General features: G+C 39.2%; 1 protein-coding gene across 3 annotated transcripts in view; it reads right to left on the bottom strand.

Moving 5' to 3' along the window:
* Positions 1 to 26,890, bottom strand: part of SKIC3 (SKI3 subunit of superkiller complex) — a 105,675-nt gene that overhangs the window by 43,065 nt on the left and 35,720 nt on the right. For all 3 annotated transcript variants that reach the window (XM_063453685.1, XM_063453686.1, XM_063453687.1), the window contains exons 17-29: positions 25,940 to 26,193; positions 24,259 to 24,361; positions 22,306 to 22,482; positions 21,326 to 21,470; positions 19,263 to 19,341; positions 18,060 to 18,121; positions 17,914 to 17,970; positions 17,332 to 17,400; positions 16,374 to 16,448; positions 14,844 to 14,985; positions 13,615 to 13,708; positions 10,813 to 10,890; positions 8,350 to 8,474 (exon numbers count right to left, since the gene is read on the bottom strand). In XM_063453685.1, the coding sequence (XP_063309755.1) occupies positions 8,350 to 8,474; positions 10,813 to 10,890; positions 13,615 to 13,708; positions 14,844 to 14,985; positions 16,374 to 16,448; positions 17,332 to 17,400; positions 17,914 to 17,970; positions 18,060 to 18,121; positions 19,263 to 19,341; positions 21,326 to 21,470; positions 22,306 to 22,482; positions 24,259 to 24,361; positions 25,940 to 26,193 (1,460 nt within the window). The remainder of the gene's footprint in view (positions 1 to 8,349; positions 8,475 to 10,812; positions 10,891 to 13,614; positions 13,709 to 14,843; positions 14,986 to 16,373; positions 16,449 to 17,331; positions 17,401 to 17,913; positions 17,971 to 18,059; positions 18,122 to 19,262; positions 19,342 to 21,325; positions 21,471 to 22,305; positions 22,483 to 24,258; positions 24,362 to 25,939; positions 26,194 to 26,890) is intronic.

The following is a 26,890-nucleotide window of genomic DNA, read 5'->3' as shown; positions in this document are numbered from 1 at the left end:
GTGAGGCCCTCTCTATAATATTGCGAGGCGGCTAACTCACGTGTGGCCCGATTGCGTTTGCCTCCGAAACGTTGAGGCGGGGTGTTGGCCTCGCGGACCACTAAACGATAGGCAGAAATGCCAAGAAGGGAGGTACCTATTTGGGCCTATACCCCTAACTTGCCAGTACTCTATGGCCTAGAAGAATGAAACGTATGTGAACTACAATGTGAGCAGGCTTACATACCTGGTAGTATGTATGAAGTTTTGAGATTCGACAGGTATGAAAACCTGGATAAACCTAAAAAGGGATAGAGTGAGAATGGATCCTGTGAGACCTGTGTAATCTGTATAGGCTGGGATTAGGGCTTCTAGCAGTATGTGTGGGAGGTGTAAAATCTATGAGTATGATAGTGACATGACTGCCCATGCTAGGTGACAAGCGTTACGCTGAGTCCGATACCTGGCAGCAGGGGGATTGGCCGTGTAATGTGTATATATGGAAGGTGATCAGATGATATGCATGTCACTAAACTGATCTGGGAATGCAAGGGACTTTTTAATGTGAAGTGACAATATGCAGAATCATAAATGTTGCTGTAAAGTGACGTATGAATGTATGAACCAGAATGTGTGATTCAAAAACCGAAAGTCTTGTGAGACGTATATGCCGTGTTCTTGAATACTCGTGTTACGTCGTCTGAGTGTCAAGAAAAGGCCTGAGTTTGTAAATGCCATGTGAAATGACAATCTATGCAGAAAATGTTGTAACGTGACGTATGAGTGGTTGAACCAATGCGTGTGATTCAACCCGAAACCCTCTGTGGAAGGTAGGACCGTGTTCTTATATACTCGTGGTATATCGTATGAGCATGATAAGAAATGGCCTGAATAGTTAGTGCCATGTAATCGTAATGTACATGGTTGTAATAACATCATATCTCCATTATACTCTTTGAAAATAGGACCGTGTCCTTGAACTCGTGGTATGTCGTACGAGCATGACAGAAAAAGGAGCCGTAATGTAGGCTAACCATAACAGTAATATACATGTAATATCTGCATTGTAAAATAAAATAACTATTATTATTAAAACCATATATATATATATATATATATATATAATAAGCAAACTGAAACAAAATAGACAACCTAAGATCGTGTAAAATAAGTATTTGAAAGTTTAACCGATTACTGTGCAGGAAACGTATGATTGGTTGGATCAGTACGTGTGATTCAACCCGAGTATGCATGAAAAGGAATTAAATCCTTGTGTCATGGTTAACAACAAAGAAATGAGGCCTGTAACGTAGGCTGATTTAATTGTAATGAAATGGATAATTATATATAAAAAAAAAAAAAACTCCAGTAAGCGTGGGAGTCCAATGTCTATACAGAAATGTTAGCTGGTTTCATACCCTTGATGTAATAAGTGATACCTTAAAAATAGCATTAAAATGGTCTGTCTATTTAACCAAGCAACTTTTTAACCAAATGTAAATACATGAAATTATGAAATGTAACTCACGAAAAAGATCTATGTGAATACATAGCAGAATAACCGAATCTTAGTATGAAGGGAAATAGAAGTTAGCATGAATAGCTTAACCGTATGCATTTTAATGCGAACAGCAATCGTGCATAGAATATACTATGAATAAGTGCCGACCAGAAAACACAAACCGAAATTACAATCGTTTAAATGAAGCAAGGTTGGTTTTTACATGAAATGCAATAATGTCTGAGAAGCCTGTAGTACACCGAATGACCGGTAGGGGTCAGTGTGTAGGCGAAAATGCAGTGGTTCGTTGGTTTGTACATGAAATGCGATAATGTCTAAGAAGCCTGTAGTACACCCAAAGACTGGTAGGGGGTTTAAACGAATGATATGCATGAACATGCAATGGTTTTAGAACAGACTTAGACAAAATGCAGCCGTAAAGTGAGGACCTGGCCCGTGCATGGTGCCGTGGGACTGATGCCCGGCATAACGGGTAGGTTGACTTACAGTTTGTGAGTCACTTGGACACCATCCACTGCGATGGATTGAAGAAAGATGGTGGTAGGCCGGAAAAGCCTGTGGCTGGATTCCTGACACAGCTCTGCTTAAAAAACCTCATGGAGTAATCAGGTAAAATGGCGTCTGGATGACCCGGAAGTGGAAATGATGCAGCGCTGACCTCGAACGATATGGAGCCAGGTAAGGGGTGTCCCTTAAGTAGGGAAGAGGTGTGTCATACGCCCCTCCCACAATTACAGGCCAAAAGGCCTTAATACATATGCATGTATATTGATGTGTGTATTAGCAACATATATAATTATGCCTATAATATATTAATATACATTTATATATGCATAATACACACATAAATGTCATTAATATATACATATTTGTAATGAGCACGTATTGGCCCAGTCTTGTTGCTAGTTGCATACTCATGCACAATAACATATTCAAAGTGAAGAGCGTACCCATAGGACTTCAAAATGAGCAAGATAACTTAATTTTTCTTTTCAGTTGTGCAACCGCATACATTCACCATTTCAATCCCAGTACTAAAATGTCCTTAATAGGCCAAATTAGTTGTACAGAAACATTGATTACATGAAAATGAATGTCTGCTTAAAATAAAGGCGCTCTTTTGTTTATTTTGAAGCCCTATATGCGTTCTTTCGCTGGAGTAATAGTTTTCAATTTTAAGTTATTTTTTCACCCTCTATATCAGCACACTATGCTGGCGCGACGCATTATTGGGCTGGTATAGAATTTTTTTCCAGGGCTGCTTTTAGTTCCCAGTCCGGCCCTGATTTTAGACTTATTGTACTATTGGCTGCCTTTGTCTCTTTTTCTTCCATACAAATGAATACCCTGAGACATTCGTACGCACCCATCCCCACTGAAGAGACTATTTTACGTTATCTCATTTTATGTTGGCGCAGCCCTACCCAATCTTTTTGTATTGCTTTATTCCCCACTATATAGTGGATTTGGGATGTGGGGGGGATTTTTATAATTTTATTTTCACAACATACCCAGAACACTGAGGGGGGAAAACAAAAACAGGCATTTATAGGTAATGTCAGTAGTTGATTTATAGTAAGATAAGAAGAGGATCTATTATTCCACATTAAGCAGACGTCATCTAAGGCACGGTGAAAACAGATCTAAAGCAGCTTAAGTGCAGAGGTGATCAATAGTAATGTAAGTACAAGTGATCTATTGCAAGATAAACACAGAGGTTAGAATAGTGACATACGCAGTGGTCTATTGCAGAGGTTAGAATAGTGACATAGGCAGTGGTCTATTACAGAGGATAGAATAGTGACATACGCAGTGGTCTATTACAGAGGTTAGAATAGTGACATACGCAGTGGTCTATTGCAGAGGTTAGAATAGGGACATAAATAGTGGTCTATTGCAGAGGTTAGAAGAGTGACATACGCAGTTGTCTATTGCAGAGGTTAGAATAGTGACATACGCAGTGGTCTATTGCAGAGGTTAGAATAGGGACATAAATAGTGGTCTATTGCAGAGGTTAGAAGAGTGACATACACAGTTGTCTATTGCAGAGGTTAGAATAGTGACATACGCAGTTGTCTATTACAGGAATAGTGACATACGCAGTGGTCTATTGCAGAGGTTAGAATAGTGACATACACAGTTGTCTATTGCAGAGGTTAGAATAGTGACATACGCAGTTGTCTATTACAGGAATAGTGACATACGCAGTGGTCTATTGCAGAGGTTAGAATAGTGACATACGCAGTGGTCTATTGCAGAGGTTAGAATAGTGACATACGCAGTTGTCTATTGCAGAGGTTAGAATAGTGACATACGCAGTTGTCTATTACAGAGGTTAGAATAGTGACATACGCAGTGGTCTATTGCAGAGGTTAGAATAGGGACATAAATAGTGGTCTATTGCAGAGGTTAGAAGAGTGACATACGCAGTTGTCTATTGCAGAGGTTAGAATAGTGACATACGCAGTTGTCTATTACAGGAATAGTGACATACGCAGTGGTCTATTGCAGAGGTTAGAATAGTGACATACACAGTTGTCTATTGCAGAGGTTAGAATAGTGACATACGCAGTTGTCTATTACAGGAATAGTGACATACGCAGTGGTCTATTGCAGAGGTTAGAATAGTGACATACGCAGTGGTCTATTACAGGAATAGTGACATACGCAGTGGTCTATTGCAGAGGTTAGAATAGTGACATACACAGTTGTCTATTACAGAAGTTAGAATAGTGACATACGCAGTGGTCTATTACAGAGGATAGAATAGTGACATACGCAGTGGTCTATTACAGAGGTTAGAATAGTGACATACACAGTGGTCTATTACAGAAGATAGAATAGTGACATACGCAGTGGTCTATTACAGAGGTTAGAATAGTGACATACGCAGTGGTCTATTGCAGAGGTTAGAATAGTGACATACGCAGTGGTCTATTACAGAGGATAGAATAGTGACATACGCAGTGGTCTTTTACAGAGGATAGAATAGTGACATACGCAGTGGTCTATTACAGGAATAAAGATAAAAAAGTGCAAAAGCCCTAATAACTCTTCCCTATTGGGGAATAACCCACGAATAATACATAGAAAAAAGAAGAAAAGTATGGAACCAAAGGTTCCTATGTGGAAGAGTTATAAATGTAAAGGGAGTCCCTACCTTTAATAATCCTAAGGGTATAGGTAAGTAAAAAAGACAGGAGGGAAAGATAGGGCAGAGGGACTAGCTGTGTAAAAACACATACAGATCCAAACAACCACTTAAACAGAGAGATTCAAAACCTAATATGGTGAGGTCAAACACCTCCAAACTGAAGGGTTGTTAAGGGGTAGGAAAAAAACCGAGGAGGAGGAGGCAAATACACCTCCTTAGAGGGGAGAATAAAAAATCCCCAAAACCAATTCCAAAAAAGTAACCCCCAATCTCTAAAAGAGAGGGTACTATTACTGTTACCTCGGCACTGTGATAAAACACAAGTGCCTACCTTTTACCCTACTACCTTCCTGGCTAAGTAGCTAAAAACGAATTAAATTAAATGAAACTAATCCATAAGTGCTACCCAAGTGAACACAAAAAAGAAAATTAAATAAATGAGAACTCGACGCGCGTTTCAGCGTGCTAACACGCCGTCGTCAGGAGTAATAAGCCACTGCATGGCTTTATGCTCGTTTATATAGGGATTGTGGCAATCAACTTGAAACAGTTTACCGTTGTGTATCAATCATGCGTGTGCATCCCGCCGTCCGTTGATTGGTCAGAGGATACCAGTCAAGGTTTTGATTGGAGTGCTCTGTAGACCATATGACCGGAGAATTTAATGGGTGCACACGTGGGAGCATATAGGGGAGTGGTCTGATCATGTCATGTGGTAACACGACTGTCGATCAGAATAAGACCTCCCATATACCCTCCCATATTAGATGAGTGCACACATGGGGGCAGACGGCACATATGGGGGAGTGGTTTGATCGCGTCATGTGATGACGCCGCTGTCAATCATTTAAGACCTCCCTGCGGCTGGATTAAACTGTCATAATCCTCTAGCAAAGATTTTTCTGCAAAGACGTATAGACAGTCAACAACACGACCCCCCTTAAACTTGATATGCCGAGACTGATTATCAGTCTTACTGCATCCTAGCTAACTAGGATATTATTGAGACGATTCTAGATTGTGCACTTTTGTGTGACACAAACAGTATTAGATTGCACCCTAACACGAACAAGAAATTATAAGGAGGAAAACTGGTGATAAAAATATTAATAGTAAGGACCCAACTTTATTAGTCTCCTTGCCTTACAGACTAATGGGTAACAACCCTATAAGGTTCTGAAAAGGTAGGTACAAAGGACTGTCAGATTTATTGGTTCCCTATACTCAATCCCACAGTGATAAAACATACATTTAAATAAACAGTGACTATATACAAGTGTTCAACTGCAGAACAGAAGGGGTGATTTACTTACTCACCTGTTCGTGCGGTATAAAGTATGTGGGGAAAACATTCAGACCTTTTAAAATACGGATCAGGGAACACGTTAACTCAGTTAGGAGACCCTTAGAAACACCTATATCCCGTCACCTACGAATACACCATTCAAATTCCTCTAAAAAACTGAGGTTCATGGGAATTGAGCACATCCCTCAGACTCAAAGGAAAGGTGATTGGGATACGAAATTGAGACAACGTGAGTCCTACTGGATCTACAGACTGAAGACTCTCTCTCCCGCTGGATTGAATGAGGGTTTTTCATTCACTGCTTTCTTGTGACTACTCTCTTTTTTAGATGTAATATATAATTAGGGACATCTCTTACAAGTCCTATGTACATAGTAGGTTGGACACTTGTATATAGTCACTGTTTATTTAAATGTATGTTTTATCACTGTGGACTCTGGTGTGGGATTGAGTATAGGGAACCAATACATCTGACAGTCCCTTGTACCTACCTTTTCAGAACCTTATAGGGTTGTTACCCATTAGTCTGTAAGGCAAGGAGACTAATAAAGTTGGGTCCTTACTATTAATATTTTTTATCACCAGTTTTCCTCCTTATAATTTCTTGTTCGTGTTAGGGTGCAATCTAATACTGTTTGTGTCACACAAAAGTGCACAATCTAGAATCGTCTCAATAATATCCTAGTTAGCTAGGATGCAGTAAGACTGATAATCAGTCTCGGCATATCAAGTTTAAGGGGGGTCGTGTTGTTGACTGTCTATACGTCTTTGCAGAAAAATCTTTGCTAGAGGATTATGACAGTTTAATCCAGCCGCAGGGAGGTCTTAAATGATTGACAGCGGCGTCATCACATGACGCGATCAAACCACTCCCCCACATGTGCCGTCTGCCCCCATGTGTGCACTCATCTAATATGGGAGGGTATATGGGAGGTCTTATTCTGATCGACAGTCGTGTTACCACATGACATGATCAGACCACTCCCCTATATGCTCCCACGTGTGCACCCATTAAATTCTCCGGTCATATGGTCTACAGAGCACTCCAATCAAAACCTTGACTGGTATCCTCTGACCAATCAACGGACGGCGGGATGCACACGCATGATTGATACACAACGGTAAACGGTTTCAAGTTGATTGCCACAATCCCTATATAAACGAGCATAAAGCCATGCAGTGGCTTATTACTCCTGACGACGGCGTGTTAGCACGCTGAAACACGCGTCGAGTTCTCATTTATTTAATTCTTTCTTTTTTGTGTTCACTTGGGTAGCACTTATGGATTAGTTTAATTTAATTTAATTCGTTTTTAGCTACTTAGCCAGGAAGGTAGTAGGGTAAAAGGTAGGCACTTGTGTTTTATCACAGTGCCGAGGTAACAGTAATAGTACCCTCTCTTTTAGAGATTGGGGGTTACTTTTTTGGAATTGGTTTTGGGGATTTTTTATTCTCCCCTCTAAGGAGGTGTATTTGCCTCCTCCTCCTCGGTTTTTTTCCTACCCCTTAACAACCCTTCAGTTTGGAGGTGTTTGACCTCACCATATTAGGTTTTGAATCTCTCTGTTTAAGTGGTTGTTTGGATCTGTATGTGTTTTTACACAGCTAGTCCCTCTGCCCTATCTTTCCCTCCTGTCTTTTTTACTTACCTATACCCTTAGGATTATTAAAGGTAGGGACTCCCTTTACATTTATAACTCTTCCACATAGGAACCTTTGGTTACATACTTTTCTTCTTTTTTCTATCTATTACAGGAATAGTGACATACGCAGTGGTCTATTGCAGAGGTTAGAATAGTGACATTCACAGTTGTCTATTGCAGAGGTTAGAATATTGACATTTGCAGTGGTCTATTACAGAGGATAGAATAGTGACATACGCAGTGGTCTATTACAGAGGATAGAATAGTTATATACGCAGTGGTCTATTACAGAGGATAGAATAGTTATATACGCAGTGGTCTATTACAGGAATAGTGACATACGCAGTGGTCTATTACAGAGGATAGAATAGTGACATACGCAGTGGTCTATTACAGAGGATAGAATAGTTATATACGCAGTGGTCTATTACAGAGGATAGAATAGTTATATACGCAGTGGTCTATTACAGAGGATAGAATAGTTATATACGCAGTGGTCTATTACAGGAATAGTGACATACGCAGTGGTCTATTGCAGAGGTTAGAATAGTGACATATGCAGTGGTCCATTACAGAGGATAGAATAGTGACATACCCAGTGGTCTATTACAGAAGATAGAATAGTGACATACGCAGATGTGATCTATGACAGGGTAAGCACAGCCAATCTCAGAGATGACTTATTGCAAGGGAGGTGATCTACGTTCTCCACATTTACTGAGCTTAAAAGGACAAAGCCTTTTACCTTTTGCACTCTCTTGTAGAAGTCCTTTCTTGAAATATGCCAGAGCAACGCCAGTGAGGTCATCAAACTCAGTCAGCGGGGTGGTAAGGTAGACTTTAATAGCCTCATCATAACGACCTATAGCACTGGAATATAATAAACAAGCATTCAAACACGGCTACATCAAGCTTTACGCCTTCATTAGATTTCTGATTAATAAACAATTTGCTAAACTCTCTAATGGATCAAAACGTGACATTATTTGTGTGGGGGTGGGGGTGAAACGTTTTTAGAATCATGTAAACTTTTAAGAAAAGGGGCAAGATGACAAAACATTCTGTATAAAGAGGAAATTCAATACAAAATAATGACTGTACCCGGAGAGTTTTATTCTTTCCTTTGACAGTATAATGATTGAAAGAAATAAAATGGCATTCATATTCCGCCATCATTATTGCTGAAAGCCTTTCAATGTAAATGCTCCGCTCAAAGAAAGTTAAAATGAAAAAGAAAGACGCTGGAAAAATCCAGCAGATAAAATCACCCAGAAAAAAGGTTTCTTAAACAGAAAATAAAAAACAGAAATGTTTATGGCAAGGTGTCAATCTGCACAATGATACAAACATGTTCAAACAAACTACTAAGACATTTTAGCATTGTTTTGGATGTAAGAATATTAAAATACTGTATTTATGAATTAGCTCACAAACTGACAAAGCTAAATGCAATTAACAACTTTATTTCCTGGAATAACCTGACTGCATTCAGAGAGATTATAATCTCCAGGAATAACCGGACTGCATTTATAGAGATTATAATCTCCGGGAATAACCAGACTGCATCCAGAGAGATTATAATCTCCGGGAATAACCGGACTGCATTTATAGAGATTATAATCTCCGGGAATAACCAGACTGCATCCAGAGAGATTATAATCTCCGGGAATAACCAGACTGCATTCAGAGAGATTATAATCTCCGGGAATAACCGGACTGCATTTATAGAGATTATAATCTCCGGGAATAACCAGACTGCATCCAGAGAGATTATAATCTCCGGGAATAACCAGACTGCATCCAGAGAGATTATAATCTCCGGGAATAACCAGACTGCATCCAGAGAGATTATAATCTCCGGGAATAACCAGACTGCATCCAGAGAGATTATAATCTCCGGGAATAACCAGACTGCATTCAGAGAGATTATAATCTCCGGGAATAACCGGACTGCATTTATAGAGATTATAATCTCCAGGAATAACCAGACTGCATCCAGAGAGATTATAATCTCCAGGAATAACCAGACTGCATTCATAGAGATTATAATCTCCCGGAATAACCGGAATGCCTCTCTGCTATTTCCAACTGGATTGCTGCTCATTTCCTGAAACCTAACCTGTCCAAAACATAACTTCTGGTCTTCCCTCCCTCAAGTGTTGCTACTTCCTTGTCTGTGTCCCTCCAAGTCAATGGCGCTACCATCCACTCTACCGCTCAGGCTCGCTGCCTAAGTGTTCTCTTTGACTCAGACCTCTCCTTCACCCCTCATGTCCAATCAATCGCCAAATCCTGCCGCTTCCATCTCAAAAACATTGCGTGCATCTGACCCTATTTAACGCCTGATACGGCAAAGGTGCTAGTCCATGCTGCTGTCCTCTCTCGCCCGGACTACTGCAATCTGCTTCTCAGTGAAGCACCTCCCATGCTTCCCCCTTTGTCAGTCCCTACATTGGCTTCCCGTAAGATATATTACTCAATTTAAAATCCTGACACTTGCTTACAAATCTCTACACAATGCTGCTCCAACCTACTTATACTCACTAATACACAAATATGTCCCATCTAGGACCCTATGCTCTGCCGGAGACCTAAGTCTAACCTGTGTTCGTACTCCTACCTCTGAGGCTCACCTTAAAGACTTCTCTAGGGCTGCACCGTTCCTATGGAACACCCTTAACCTCTCTGTTACACTTTCACTCAGTCTCCACTGCTTAAAAAAATCTTTAAAATGTACTTCTTTAGTAAAGCATGTCAATTAAACTGTGAACAGTTTTCTCTCCTTGCACCCTGATTCTTCTCCTGAAACGGTCATCCAAATAAAACACTAAGCCCTCAATGAATCCTATCCTAGCAACCTACGTTTCTACCTTACCCCTACCTTCTGTGTCTCTATACCCCACTCCTTCTAGCATGTAAGCTCATTAAGCAGGGCCCTCAATCCCTCTGTTCCTGTGCATCAAACTTGTCTGGTTACAAATACGTGTGTTAGTCCACCCATTGTACAGCGATACGGAACTTGTTCGCACTTTATAAATAATAATAATAGTAATAAATCAGAAGCAAATACAATCTACATCAGGGGTAGCTAAGAAGCTGCTGTTACAACTCAAATGAAACTTTGCAAACCAGTAAGGATCTATCTTTCATCCATCCATAATCTAAATATTATTTCTTTAAATGTAGAGAGATATGATGGTGCTCTTACCATAGTGTTCGGCCATAATTGCGAAGTGCAATGTTATATCTTTCTTTGTCTTCCATATCTCGGATAATCAGTGTTGCTCTTCATGATCAAAAATAAAGAAAAGGCAAATATATAAATGAATTAACTAAAAACAATCCATTGAGTCACATTATTAGAACTCTGCAGCACTATTTTATAGATTCCAATTTATATAACTTGTATTTTATGCGGTAAAGATCATTGGGGTGCACAGCTAAAACCCCTCCTACTCATGTTTTACATACTAGCTAAATTGTTTTAATATCATACAAAATGAGCAGCTAACCAAAATTAAGACAAAACAGCAAAAGATTCTGTGACTGTCTCACACCCGTATACATGCATAAGATTGAATGTAACTGTATGTATGTCCACTGTCACAGAATCAGTACAGCAGTAAGACACTTCAGGGGTGTCTCGTGGCTGCAAAAAGAAAGAAAGGAAGGCCAAAATCATCTCAATTGTGAGAACGGGGCCCCCTGGATATAAAACAGTATCCTAAATAGAGAGATGGTAGATGGCTACAATAAAAGTAATTGTAACAGAAACTGAAAAGAGTAATACAATTAACAAAGATGGCTAGTTAGTTATATACAATAACATCCACGCCTTATAAGGCTATTCCTTTACCTCTCACCACTATTCAGCCAGAGAATTAAAACAACATGCACACACCTGGCTTTATTATACGATTGGCCAAGGTGATAAACTGGGATAAATCCTAAGTAGTTCATAGTTAGATCCCTGTCTCTAGAAGGTCAGACCCCTTAATGCAAGAGACCATATTATATCTCAGACTTATAACGCCAGTACCCCATGCTATCTCCTTATCAGTATTGTATAGAAGGAACCAGTGTGACCAGAATGATGTCATCATATTCACAAGGATAGATTATTTATATATATATATATATAGAACAAGCTTCTCTCCCTTGGAATCTAGCTAGAAGGGTAATGGAAAAAGACAAAAGAGATGATTAGCGAGGCATCATACTACTAGAATGTTTGGGTATTTCCAAATATGCAGCGCAGGAGTGCCAGGAGAAGCGAAATAACGTGCCCATAATAATCAGATTCCAAGAGAGAGAGGCTTGTTCTATCCTTTTCTTTTATTATATTATAATTTTTTTATTATTATATGGATGGTCCTATGTGGACTCCGCATACCAGGAAATATATATCTCCTTGTGAATATGATAACATCATTCTGGCCACACTGGTTCCTTATATTTAATACCGATAAGGAGATAGCATGGGGTACTGGCATTAGAAGTCAGATATAATAAGGTCTGACCTTCTAGAGACCGGGATCTAACTATGCACTACTTAGGATTTATCCCAGTTTATCACCTTGGCCAATCGTATAATAAAGCCAGTTGTGTGCATGTTGTTTTAATTATCTGGCTGAATAGTGGTGAGAGGTAAAGGAATAGCCTTATAAGGCGTGGATTGTATATAACTAACTAGCCATCTTTGTTAATTGTATTACTCTTTTCAGTTTCTGTTACAATTACTTTTATTGTAGCCATCTGCCATCTCTCTATTTAGGATACTGTTTTATATCCAGGGGGCCCCGTTCTCACACTTGAGATGATTGTGGCCTTCCTTTCTTTCTTTTAACCAAAATAAAAAAATCAGATGACTGCAATGAATACTGTTCTACGTACAAAAGACAGCTCATAATAAGTATACGATCACAAACAAGGGAACTCTTTTATAAAATGTAAATATAAGAATATTAACAAAACATTTTTTTTTTATATATATTGCATTTTTAGCTGTCAAATCTCTCGGATTCAAAACATTTCCAATCTATACTGGAACATTAACATCTACATTTCTTTTAGTAACATGATTTGTAGATAATCAATTTTACATGATAAAGTTGGATTTTTATTTACAGTCATACCATATTAATAAGTTCATACAACTTTTCTTTGGCATGCATTACCTGGACTGCTCAAACAGACTCTATAGGCCAATAGACTAATATTCTGCTATCTGCTATACAATGCAATCATGTATACTTGAAGTCCCCCCTTAATCATGAAACCACTTCTTTCTTTAATTTCCTTTCTCCCCCCTGTTATCCTCCCCTTTATCCCTTTTTATTTACATAATAATGTTAATCTGAGCAGTACTGTGTACCGGTTTAGTCTGTTTCTGCTCTGGTTATCTTTAAAGGACCACTCTAGTGCCAGGAAAATATACTCGTTTTCCTGGCACTATAGTGCCCTGAGGATGCCCCCACCCTCAGGGTCCCCCTCCCGCCCGGCTCTGGAAAGGGGAAAAGGGGTAAAACGTACCTTTTTCCAGCACTGGGCGGGGAGATCTCTGCCTCCGATCCTCCTCCGTTCCGCCCCGTCGGCTGAATGCGCACGCGCGGCATGTGCTGCGCGCGCATTCAGCCGGTCGCATAGGAAAGCATTTACAATGCTTTCCTATGGACGCGTGTGTGCTCTCACTGTGATTTTCACAGTGAGAATCACGCAAGCGCCTCTAGCGGCTGTCAATGAGACAGCCACTAGAGGATTTGGGGGAAGGCTTAACCCATTAATAAACATAGCAGTTTCTCTGAAACTGCTATGTTTATAAAAAAAAAAATGGGTTAACCCTAGCTGGACCTGGCACCCAGACCACTTCATTAAGCTGAAGTGGTCTGGGTGCCTAGAGTAGTCCTTTAACAATAAATAATTTTACTGCAAATATTGAAAAGATGAAAAAAGTAAACAAAGTGGAAAAAATAGAGCACATGTTTTTAAAAAGTCAATAAAATTACTGCACCTGCGGTATGCTTCATTGGCCTGCGTTTTCAGGTTTAAATGTTCATTTAAATACCCCAACATTGAAAAAGCAGCGGCGTCACTGTCAATCCGTTCTGTGGGTGGAAAGATTGGAATCAATCACACAAATAAACACATCTAGTGTCCAGCTCACTCTCTCCTGCCACACACCACTTTTACCAGCTAATTTCAACACAGGTATTTTATCCATCAATCCCTACCCCCTATGACATGCTGTTATTGCTCTATTGTGTCTTTACCCTGTGCTCAGACTGTAAGCTTGTTTGAACAGGGCCTACTTCCCCTCGTCTGTGTTATATCCTGTACGTAAATTACTTGTCGTCAAATAGCCCCATTTTATAAATGCCTGCGCTCTCTCCTTAATCCCTGTGTATTTTTAAACAAATGGAGGTTTTAGTTACCTCCAATGGCCATGAGAGGATGAGCCCACCTGCCAACGTCAAGGCAGACCCCCCTAGGTGGGTCCTAGCTCTAACCATTCACCTTCCTTCCTTGAGCCTCTGGCAAAAATCTCTAATGAGACAGAAAGGGGTATTTTTATATACACCCCTATACATTATTAACCCGTAATAGGGAACACATGGGATGGGCGGCTGCATTGTAACAAGGCTGAGTAATACAAAAAATGGATACGAAAAAGTAGATAATTCTAGTAGGCAATGGAAAAAAGTAGATAATTCTAGTAGTCAGACAGGACCATGTGAGTAAAGAGTTAATTCACATAAAAATTATACAGACACAGTTGGGTAAATAAATTTACTAAGAACAGATGAGAAATCCATTTTAAACCTGTTCACTATCAAGTTCTTTTCTTTAAAAAAAAAAACATCCACTACAGCGTAAATGCCCAACACCACCTCTCCAAAACGACTCTAAAATTAAACATGTGCTACTAACCACTTCCCTCTAATAAGTAAAAGAGGTGAGGTATAAGCAAATAAATAATTAAAAAACGATTAAAATGATTTAACACTTAGATGTCAAAGTGATGCTTAAAGAGATCCCCCTTATATAAAACTAAAATATGTACATTTCAAAAGTAAACAAATATAGAAGTTACACTCCGTATGAAGGTAAAGTTATGTTATCTTATCTAGATGCACAATATTCTTGGAATAAAACGATAGATCTTTGCTCACAGAGATTAGGTACATTACTACGTTTGTAAGTGATAAACAGTTTGCTTTTAGAACAGGTATAATGCATTACCTGTATATTTGGTTAAAGCCAGATGAGCTGCAGTAATGGCGTTCATCTGAACAATGCCTACACGATATAAATCTGTATTCCTTTTGCTCTTATCTTGAAGTATAGTACAGACCCAGTGAGCATATCCCTTTGCACCCTCTGCCTGTGAATAGAAACATTGAAAACATTAAGTAGCTTGGCAGAACTTAGTCACACAAGCAAAGAGAGCAGTGGATTTATTAATCCTACAAGGTTATCACGAGCACTGCTTACACTAATATTAAGCAGGGTTTCATTCATAAATACAGTGGGACCTCTGTTTACAAACGCCTCGGTTAACATAATTTTCGGTTTACAAATGAAAATCCATTGAAAATGCCTCGGTTTACAAAAAAAAAATATCGCAATACAAAGCAAATTTCCCCGGGATGCATTGGGAGGTTTATAGCACTGCCCCCGTGCATGCTGGAGCGTGCATGCTGGCACTGCCTGACATGCGCATTAGGTCTGCCCGCCCGGTGGGCAGGATCATTCTTGCCCACCGGCCGACGCAATCACTGGGAGGAGCGGCGGTGGAGGAAGAAGCAGCGACCAGGGACATCGTCGCTGCCTCTGGTAAGTTACCCCTTCAGCAACCGGGGATGGGAGGGAGAGGGGACCTGCAGTGCCAGGAAAACGGATTGTTTTCCTGGCACAGGAGTTTCCCTTTAACCATGCAAGTGTAATTATTGCAGTTTTTATAAACCGCAATGCTTACCTTGCAGGGTTAAGTCCCGCTCTAGTGGCGGTCTATAAGACAGCCACTAGAGGGACTTCCGTGTTCTTAGAATACAAAAAGTGTTCTAAATGACGCTGGACGTCCTCACGCTATGTGAGGACCTCGAGCGTTGCCGAAATCCCCATAGGAAAGCGTTGAATAATGCTTTCCCATGGGGAGGTTTAATGCGAGTGCCGCGCATGCGCGTTAGGTCTCCCCCGCCGGCTGATGGCGTGGGAGGAGAATAGGCGGAGCCTGACCCAGCGCAGAGGGACATTGGCGCTGGACTCCGGTAAGTCACTTGAGATGGAGGGTGGGAGGGAGAGGGGCACTGCAGGGTCCTGAAGTGCCAGGAAAACTAATATGTTTTCCTGGCACTGGAGAGTCCCTTTAAAGGGACACTCCACTACTTAAATAAAAATCAATGTTTAGTAGATATACACCAATTTAAAAACATGTATGCATTTTAATTATGCATGTTTTCATTAGGGTAATATATAAAAAAAAAAAAAGGGGGGTTTTGAGTGTCTCTTTAACTAACATTAATTATTGCAATATATTTTCATCACTTTATTTCCTGATTCTTATTAAACATATTTTACTTAGTATAACCTATATTGTCCTTCTTTCATTCAACATCAATATAAACTGTAATTCTACAATGAGCTCTTGGAAGTTTGGAAGATAACTTTCCATATTTTTTTTCTCTCTTGCTTTCCTAAATTAATAACTTCATACTAGATCTTCAAAATAACGTTTTACGTTGGCAGTCTGAATCAGACAGTATAACTTACGTGCATGCAGATTTCTGTGGTGTGTCTAAAAAGATCCATGGTTTCATAGCTCCCAACAGTTTCGGCTACCAAAGCCTAATAAAAGGACAGTGACATGTAAATATAGAAAACAAAACAAACAAAAATAAACCAGAGGATGCTTTGAAAACCAGCAATGTATATGTTTTAGTGAGCTAAAGGACCTAACAGGCAAATTTATTGGAAATACATTCCACTAAAATAATGTTTTAGCTTTTATTTCAGTATTAAACCTTTGAAATGGGGAAAAAAAGTCTGCTAGAAAAAGTGGTTAATGTACGATTTATACATAAATACTGGTTCCAATGACCTGCATTGGACCGGCACAACACTTTCTAAAATGCAAGCATTAACGAGGAATATAGTATGATGAGAAATGTGTTGTCATCAGTTAAACAAGTCACAGAGTTATTCGCTAAACTGAAAATTCTTAGGAGTAAAAAGGACATTTCAAATTGTAGGCCAACGTGGGCAAACTAGAAAAATCTAGTGATTTATGATTTATGTTTGCAGTTTGGCTACTTTGAATTCCTGAATATTCTCATCACATAAGTGAATAGCTGTGTTAGTGTTTGTAGTATATCAGCAGAAGAGCTAGGGTAGTGGAACAGAGAGGATTGGATCGTGTCCAACAAGCGTACAATCAAAAGGTGCAAAACCTGAATATGATCAAATTCAAACATAGGCAGCTAATATCCAGTTCCTGCTACACTAAACGGGTTAATCACTAAAGTGAGAGGTCAAAGTGAATTCTAGGTGAATTTCAAACTTAAGGTAAAAAAAACTGAACTGGAATAATTCTCTAAGCCAGCTATTCTTTCAGTTTGATTACTCTGGCCTTAAATTTAAAGTTCACCTTGAATTCACTTTCAATTCTCATTTTTGTAAATAGCAATTCAAGTCTTTTAATCTGCGAGGCACGGAGTACAATGTGCTTCACCTGTCCAATCCAGCATCTCACGTAGTTTGGTTCAAGGGACTGAGCTACTTTGAAGGCTTCATGGCTCAGCTAAGAATAAAACAAAACACACGTTAGAGGCGACACATTATTATGAAAATTGTCTCACAAGGGTTTTACAAACATGACACTAATGGTCATCAATAGTACATTAAGTAAATTCCTAGTCTTTCGGTAAATTACACTTTGGCTCAGTCATAGATCTTTAAAGCTGCACGTTAATACTTTCATTATTTATTATTACCATGTATATAGCAAACATATTCCGCAGCATTTTACACTTATAGAAAGGGGATATTTAATAGGTAAAGAAAGCCCTGCTTAAATGAGCTTACAATCTATGAGGATTAGAGGTAGCCAGGTTTATATAGGTAGGTGTCTTGCCCAGATACACTTTCCGGTGAGGCGGCCTAACGAAGTGAGTCGAGTCACAAAATAAATTAAAGTTTTGTAAACCTAACATAGAACAATAGTATTTCTTAAATGATATTTCATGAAAGACAAGACAGATGCAATCATAAAAACTCATTATTTTCATTCTACTGTTAAGTCTTTTTCGCTTACCTCAATATTTTCATTTATCAGGTATAAAGCACCCAAGTTTGTCCAAGCAGTCACATTCTGATGATATAAAGAATAAAACAGCTCAATAAATAAAAACAAGACACACACCTTCATTAATATGTCCCAGACACAATCAGTATACTTACATTTTGCTCACACTGGATGGATTTGATGAATGCATGTTGTGCTAGAGCATAGTCACGGACACCTGGGAAGTCAAGGTTTAAATCACATTAAGATTCAAATATTCTAAGGGTTACCTATGTACTTGTAGATTTTATACATGAGAAGAAAACAGGCATATTTGTGTTTTTTTTGTTTATTGTGATACTTTGGAGTCTCTAAAGGAATATAACAGGGTTTTTTTCCAATAGGTTTATTGTTAAATGCACTTTTTGCACCTTTATGTACTGAATTTTAATGTGTGGTTGAATTTTTTAACTTTTTAATTGTAATAAATAATCGGAATTACACCATTCTCGGCTTTTAATTTGAATGGTAACTGTGGAGCTCAAGTCTTCGTAAATCAAATTGTGACCTGCTCTGACAGAAGCTATAGAAGGCTATGATCAAGTCTCACCTTGCTGGTTGGTTTTGGATCCTAAAGTTGACTAAAAGGGAGGCTATGTTTTCATGGAGCTGCATTGTTGAAAGGATTACCAACAGTTATATCACACACGCCTTTCCTATGAATCTGCTCTGCCTGTCCGGAAGACATGCTGGCTGCTCTTTGCCTCATTGTAACTTCTCCCAGCACATTGCTGTGTGTTTTGGCAGGGGACTGAGAGTGCCTTATAATGTTATCAGAGGCCAGGTGGATGACTGTTGGGTTTGTAAACTCTCTGCTGAGCTTGAAGGTGCCAGCTCAGCCAATAGGTACTTCCAGTGGGTCAGGAAGCCTCTGCGTGACCAGGATCCATCACAATGTGTGCCTGATGATTAGCAGAGGATTTATAGAACTGGAATTACAATCCAACTCTGAAAAATATTTAGCTCTCAATGGAGAACCTTTATACCGACTGAAAGGACACTCCAAGGCGTAATTTCTACTAACTATCAGCATCTATACAATATAGAACGTTGCACCGGAATTATGGGAAAATAATGCTATAGCAGGGGTTCTGGGGACATAAACCAGGAGACAAGCTCCTAGCGAAGACATGATTTTCTCATAACACACATTGTCTTTAAGGATCCTTTATACGACATTATTTTTTCACTGTTAGTATTACTTTAATCATGAGACAGACGTGAATATAGCAAGCTGTAGCGCCCTGAGAACAGGTTCATACTTTATAGAAATTTGAGAACATGCACTTCTACAAGAAAGCTTAAGAACAATTTCTCACCTTTGGAGCCAGATATCACACCAAGGGCATTCCAGTACTTGTGATTTCCACTATCTACCATCACTGCTTTTTTGATACACTGAATATTAAGAGAAGAAAGTTGCAAAAAAACAAAAGAAAATGCAAATTTTAGAATTAATTCTGTTGTAACAAATGCACTTGCCTTGCAAGCCTTTCTAGGTCATGCTGTTTAACCCTCTAAAGGACTAAATGACAGCCTAAATCCTAAACTGTTCTCTAAAGTGATACTCTAAGTACCAAAATAACTTTAGCTTAATGAAGCAGTATTAGTGTATTTATATCGCACTGGTCAATCTCTGACATTTATGAGTTAAAGCAGATTGATCACCATCTGGGGACTTAGCAAAATTTGCAAAGTCCCCTGAGGATGACATCACTGCGGGGGGCAGGCAAAGGTGAGTCTTATTTAACCTGAACTTGTCTCTTGCTGGTGCCGCCATCCTCTTCCTGCTGGTCCCCTTCTGCTCCTGGTGCTCCAGCTGCCAGGATCCGACGTCACTGCAGGACTCTTGCACATGTGCGAGAGTACAGCATTGAGGTCTATGGAGGATCCTGCAAGACAACTGGATCCTCCACAGATAGAGCTAATTTTGTTACAGCCATCACCGGTGACAGCTTGGGGAAATGATACATCTTGACGCTGGAAGCGCCACCCAATGTCAAGCAGTGTCAGATGTAGGAGAAATACTAAGACAAAGTAGTCCCTGCATTGTTGAAAGGATTACCAACAGTTATATCACACGCCTGTCCTATGAATCTGCTCTGCCTTTCCGGAAGACATGCTGGCAGCTCTTTGCCTCATTGTAACTTCTCCCAGCAGATTTCTGTGTGTTTTGGCAGGGCACTGAGGGTGCCTTATAATGTTATCAGAGGCCAGGTGGATGACTGTTGGGTTTGTAAACTCTCCGCTTGAAGGTGCCAGCTCAGCCATTAGGTACTTCCAGTGGGTCAGGAAGCCTTTGAGTGACCAGCATCCATCACAATGAGTGCCTGATGATTAGCAGAGGATTTACAATCCAGCTCTGAAAACTATTCAGCTCTCAATGGAGAACCTTAATACCCACTGAAAGGACACTCCAATGCGTAATTTCTACTAACTATCAGCATCTATATAATATAGAACGATGCACCGGAATTATGGGAAAACAATGCTATAGCAGGGGTTCTGGAGACACAAACAAGCTCCTAGTGAAGACATTATTTTCTCATAACACACATTGTCTTGATCTTTTATACGGCATGCTTTTTTCAGTGTTAGTTTTGGAGTTTCAGTGACATTCCAAACAGTCAATATGAGTAGTTCATTAAGATTATATTGAACTTAAATCATACACACATGAGGCTGGTGATTGCTCTAGCAGCAAATTAACAGAGCAGAAATTCTATATTAAACACACTGCGACAAATTAGGTTAAAATTAGATCTGTGCAGGAAGGCTGTCTCACAGGTATGGGAGGTGTGACTAGGGCTGCATAAACAAAGTGATTGACCTCCCAAATGGCCACTTCATTATGCTAAAGTTGTTTTGGTGCTAAGAATGCCCCTTTAAAGGTTGTGTCCAAAAATGGAATTCATCAAACAAATAATTAATGAATTAATTAATGCAGCGAGGAGTCTGTAAAAAGTTAACAGTGCTGGCTTGGGATCTTTAGGGACAAGACTGTGATGAGTACAAAGTGTTAACAAATGGTTCTTAAGGGGTTAAGCTTATTATCACAGATTCTTGTCAAGATTATTACTTCGGCAAATGACACGTTTTCCCCCCTTTTTAACATATCATTGTAACAACTGCACAAAATTAATTCAAAGCAGTTTCAGAACGTAAACAGATTAAAATCTACAGCAAATAGCATTCATCACAGTCGCCATAGGAAACAAAAAGGCACCTTAAAGCACCATAGCAACCAATAATGCCTCAAAAACCACTATAGCAATTACAAAGAGCCTATACAGAACCATAGTAGATTTCTTACTAGTCAGTAATATTTCTTAATACCCTCTACAATGAATTACTCCAGGTGATAAAAGTCACAGAACATTACCTGCAGTGATCTCTCCAGTAAGTCCCCAGGACCATCCGTTTTGCTGTCAGAGTCCGGTGACTGTTGTGCTTGATAATAATAATTAATGCCGAGATCACACCATAGGTTAGCACTAGGCTGAAGCTTGAGAGCCCGTCCATAACACCTGCAAAAAAGATTTATAAGCAGGAACATACGTCAGTCGTGCACATTACTACATCGACACATTCAAGCACTTTTGGTGTATTGATTCTACAGTCTCACAGCGCAATTAGCTGCCATTTAGGAGTAAAACAGACACTCAACTCCATCACTGCTTTTAAAAAATAAAAAAAAATGTAAAGAAAACATTTGTTTTTAAACTGGCAGCAATAAAATTAATCATGTTTCACCCATTGAGGGATCTGTGCAGACTGAGTTCTTATAGCGGGGACAACCCTTCTAAAGCCTTTCCCATTCTATGTCAGCGATTGGGTGTAAACATTTGCAATATGAGTCAGTAAAGGCTAGTAAGCCAACCAATCAACGCACTCTGACAGCCAAAGATAGAAAGAAGTCTCAATTCTTCCCTTTGAAGTACTGATTCCACTAGTGTTTGCTATGCAGAGAGAAAAAGGTAACACTCAGAGTCCTTCTAGCAAGAATCAGGATAACCCAGATGGTAAATAACAAGGATTTGCGTCAATGTGCAAATTAAGGCCAACAACTTTTTTGTCTTTTATTTTTTATGAGAATACATTAGTCAAGAGAATTTGTGGAATGGGAAAGCAACTACATCTTTGGAACCATAAATGCTTTATTTTTTTTCATTATTATTATTATGAGTTTTTAAGGGGCCTTTCCATTGCAATCATACCAATTTGCAGAGTTAGGTTTATAATCTTCAATAATAAACCTGTGAAATGCCTATCTGTTTTAAGCAGCAGCCTGTTGCTCACCCCCCTGTCACTATACTCTTGATTTTTATGTTTCAAAAGCAAAGTAATACAATGTTTTCATACCTCCCCCCTAGTTCCAAGATGTTTGATTTGTCAGTGAGTTGTAAACCCTGGTTTTGCCCAAACAACGCTCCTGGAACATGTACAGCGACTTTAGCTGGTGAAACTAAATGCAAACAGGTGCAAGAATCGCCAAGCAGCTTCCAAAGACACACAAGGTCAGGACGCTCCTGAATGCCCCTGGAAAAAAAAAATGGATTTAAAGTTTTATAAAGCGATCGTACAGAAATAACACTATGCATAATGCTTTTAATTGGCTGCTCTAATACTAAACATGCACATTCAGAAAGGCCATTTAGTAAAGATGCAATTACATGCTAAAAATAATTATTCTGCAAAATACCACTGCAAGTAACATTCTACCTAATTAACAGGAGACTTGAGTTTTTTTTTTTATATCAGTACTATGTTGCGTCCCCATGTTCTGAGATCAGCAGCTTTTAAGAGGGAGACATATCAGTTAGTTGTGATGATTTAATAGTGATCCTTGGCCTAGAATTTCCAAGATTATCTTCCATTTGTCCAGTTGTGCAGCTGTTGTTGGACAAGTCCTTGCTTGAGCTGTCTGCCTCTTGCCTACCTACAGATTTTGTTGCATTAAGCTTATTTCCAGTTGTTGTTGTTGTTGGATTAGTCCTGTCTCCTACTACCTTCATCTGATTAGGTCATATTTTGCCGGACTGGGCCTTACTCCAGCTGCCTCCCACTACTCTGTCTCCCAAGTATTTTTGGATTAAGTCCAGTTTTTGCTGGACATGTTCTGAGCCCACCTGCCTCTGTCTGCAGTGCCTAAACCAAATGCTGTGAGGAAGAAGCTGTAATTCCACAACTGCCTCTGGAGGGTCACAGTTAGACAGACAGGCCAGAGTAAACCAAAAATCCCATATCGCAGCACGTTTTTTTTAAATGATGGTGATCTTTTTAATCTTTCTATTGTTATATCACCCCTAATCTGTAGGTCTTCAGCAATAAAAACTTTAAAAGGTATTAGTTTTACAATTAATACATATTTCTCTCTCTCTCTCTTAAGCTACATATAAGGAACAGAAAAAATCCAATATTCAATAGCTGTATGTGTGGCTACCTAATTAGAGATATTATCTGATCAGTATAAGGGTAAAGGCCAGAGGCAGTGACAGGGGCACAATTTACACGGGAAGCATAAAAACAGCAAAATAATACAGAACTAGATATACATCAAACCCAATGTTACAGTAAATACCGAGTAGGGATACAACTAAAATGAACTATGCTGTAGAATGGCAGATGGACTCACTTATAGTTTAAAGCAGATTTTTCATCTACAGGTTTTATTAACAGCAAATTATTTATTAGAAACTATAAAATACAATGAAAATAAATACCGCAGCTACGAATTGAAGAAGAAGATAGCAGCAGTGATATTTAAATATATATTATTATATATTATTATTATTTATATAGCGCCAACAAATTCCATTGCGCTGTACAATGGGTGGACTAACAGACACGTATTTGTAACCAGATAAGTTGGACACACAGGAACAGAGGGATTGAGGGCCCTGCTCAATGAGCGTACATGCTAGAGGGAGTGGGGTATAGTTACACAAATGGTAAGATTTTTTTGAAGGAGTGGACAAAAGCCTGGCCCCTCTGCAGTGGCTCAGTTAATGCAGAAGAGGACCAACATTAGATGGCAATGATAAGCTGAAAGCACTGGAGGATGTTGTATTGGCCAACACAAAAATGAACGCCGCACTGGCCGAGTCGCAGCAGAGGTCTGAGCTGTAGAGAGCCCCAGATTCTGTCAAATCACTTGCCAATAGATTGAAACAGTTAGTAAGCATGGCAACGACACTTACAAACTCACAGCACCATAACCTCTACGATAAGCTGTAGTTGTTATGGTGCTTAGAGCATGCCTTTAAAATACAGAAGCCAGTAAAATCATGTTTTTTGATCTGATTTTCTACCAACCGGGTTAGAAATTGTAAAGCTTTTTCTATGGAACACACTGCCCTAGCGTCCAAAAAGTCTGCAAGAGCAGCCTTTGCAAGCATGAGATGACATTCTCCAAGACCTGAAAAGAGGAGGAGAACAGAAAGGAGTTGGGATACATAAATAACAGAAAACAAATATAAACAAAAAACAAACAAAAGGAAAATATAAAATATTGTAATTTGTCTATCATTTCCATATAGAAAAAGTAAATACATCTTAAAAACGATGAAAAAGGAATTTAAAACGGTGAATCTTTATAATGTCAGGAATCTTCCAAGATATGAAAACTTTTGGCTTAATAAAATACAGGAATTATTTTCCAAACCCAAGGTGTTACAAAACAAAAACTGTATAAAGCCTAGTTTCATATCAAAGACCATCTACCGGTAATCTGTAACCTGGCTCTGAAGATTTAATAATTGCTCATATAGGGCATACGTCCCCATAAATGCGAAAAAATAGCCAATAAAATAAAATAACCTTGAAATTAGCCCTTTCCACCTAATTTGGGCACAACTACAGAATGGACAGGTTACAAGCTGTGTGTGAGTAAGCTTTATAAAATTTGCATTCATTTTTTAAGATACCACTTTCAAAAATACATTATTGGTTCTATAATTTTTTTTTCTAATTATCAAATGTCCGGAATCCCTGTTTAAAGTACAGCCCACCTGTATAAGTACAGCCCAATTCTGTGTATCACTGTACTATATATAATTAAAACATACTAGACAATTACATTTTTAAAATGTCTAAACATTTAGTACATAAAGAGGCACAAAAAGGCTTGAGAATGAGAAAAGGCTGCTAATGTACTAATGTAACTAAATGTAAATGTAACTAAAGTAGTCCTGTTAGCAGTTTAGGTGCCCCCCTCCCCAAATATGAATGAAAAAAAGATATTTGACTTACCTTTCCTTCCAGGCAGTGCCAGTCTCTGTGCTGCTGTCCAGCCTGCAAGGCCCAGATCAGCAAGACTGATGATCTCAGCCATTTCAATGCTTTCCAATTGGAAAGAATTAGGAGGCTGGTGCGCACATGAGCGGCAAAACGCCCACTGCGCCAAGCCAATCTTTATCTCTATGAGACCACCTGATTGAAATAGCAGAGTTTCGTGAGCCTATTTCAGAGGAGGGGTTTTTAGTGGCCGTCAGAGTGACAGCCACTAGAGGAATTTAAACTCAGCAATGTTAACATTCTGATTCCTGAAATAGGGGAACACACAGGATCATGGCACCCAGACCGCTTCATTGAGAAGATGTGGTCTTGGAGTCTATAGTGTCCCTCTTAATTCCAGTTTTCATTGAAATATGAAACAGTGGCAGTTTGAACATTATGCAATGTTATTCCTGTGTGCACTCCCACAATTTTGTATTCCACAAGGGTCAGAGAGTGGCCATGTGCAGGGCATTGTGTGAGCGGGTGGGTGCACATGTAGCACAGCACAGAGGAGAATGCAAACTTCAGTTTAAGATTTTTACACTATACATTTGGAGGAAAAATGTTTGACATAAAGGATTTAATTGCGTAAGGCATTCCACTGCACAAACAGTGAAGTTTGTATAACGAATGAAATTATGTGGAAAAGTAAGACTTCACTTTCTGTAAAACAGTGTTTATATTTTAGAACCTGCATGGAGTTTGATTTTTCCATTACCTTTAAGTGCTGGCACATAATCTGCAGATTTGCTTAAAATCAGCTGGTATTCAGTAACTGCCTCTTTGTACATGCCCAGGATTTGCTTGATTGATGCTATTTTATAACTGCTATACACAGAGTCTGGGTTTAATTCGCTGGCTTTCATAAAAGACTTCAATGCTGTTGTGTAGCCACCTCTGCTCAGATAAGCTTCTCCTAGACACTCCCAGCAGTTTGAGTCCTTGGGATCAGCTCTCAGAGCAGCATGTAAGCTGTTTGAAAAGAAAGGTTTTGATTAAAAAATAAAATTAAAAAACTTCAATATCACAGTAATGCCCGAACTTAAAATGACCACTTCAGATCCCATAATAACTTCCTCTCAATGAAATACTTAAGTGTTGTGGAGGTCCTGGGTGCCATCTTAGTTGATGGTGTTAAATTGTTTTTATACCGTTTAACTCCCATGTTGTTGTCCTACATGCCTTTCTAAAGCATTCATCTCGAGGAGTGAAAGGCTGAGGACATCAACTGACTCTCTCAGCCAGGAATTGGCACTCAATGGAGCAATTTCCTCAGCAGTGCTGAGGTTCAGAGGAGAAGGAGGAAAAGGAGTCGAACAAATAACCAAGAAAGAGTTATACTGTTCAAAAAAAATATAAACATAATAAGATAAGACTGTGCCCAGGACATCCAAGTCCCATGATTACTTCACTGAAGAAAACACAGAGAATTGATAAAAGCTAAAATATCTTTACCTTTGGTTGGTCCCCACTTAGATCTCAAGTTTAGCTCACATGTGCCATTACGGAGATAATTTAAACCATTCCAATATAAGGATGTCCCCATCCATAATAGTAGTCCAGAAATGAAGCTGATCCCCACTACAAAATAGACACAGCAACCCCCAAATGCTTTTTCCAGTTTTCTTTGGACCTCATCAGTGAGGAGTAGCTGATATCACACAAGGCA

The sequence above is a fragment of the Pelobates fuscus genome, chromosome 5, assembly GCF_036172605.1.
Source record: "Pelobates fuscus isolate aPelFus1 chromosome 5, aPelFus1.pri, whole genome shotgun sequence".
In the NCBI taxonomy this organism is placed as follows: domain Eukaryota; kingdom Metazoa; phylum Chordata; class Amphibia; order Anura; family Pelobatidae; genus Pelobates; species Pelobates fuscus.
Note: the sequence above shows the minus strand (reverse complement) of the source record. Positions and strands in the feature narration are given on the sequence as shown.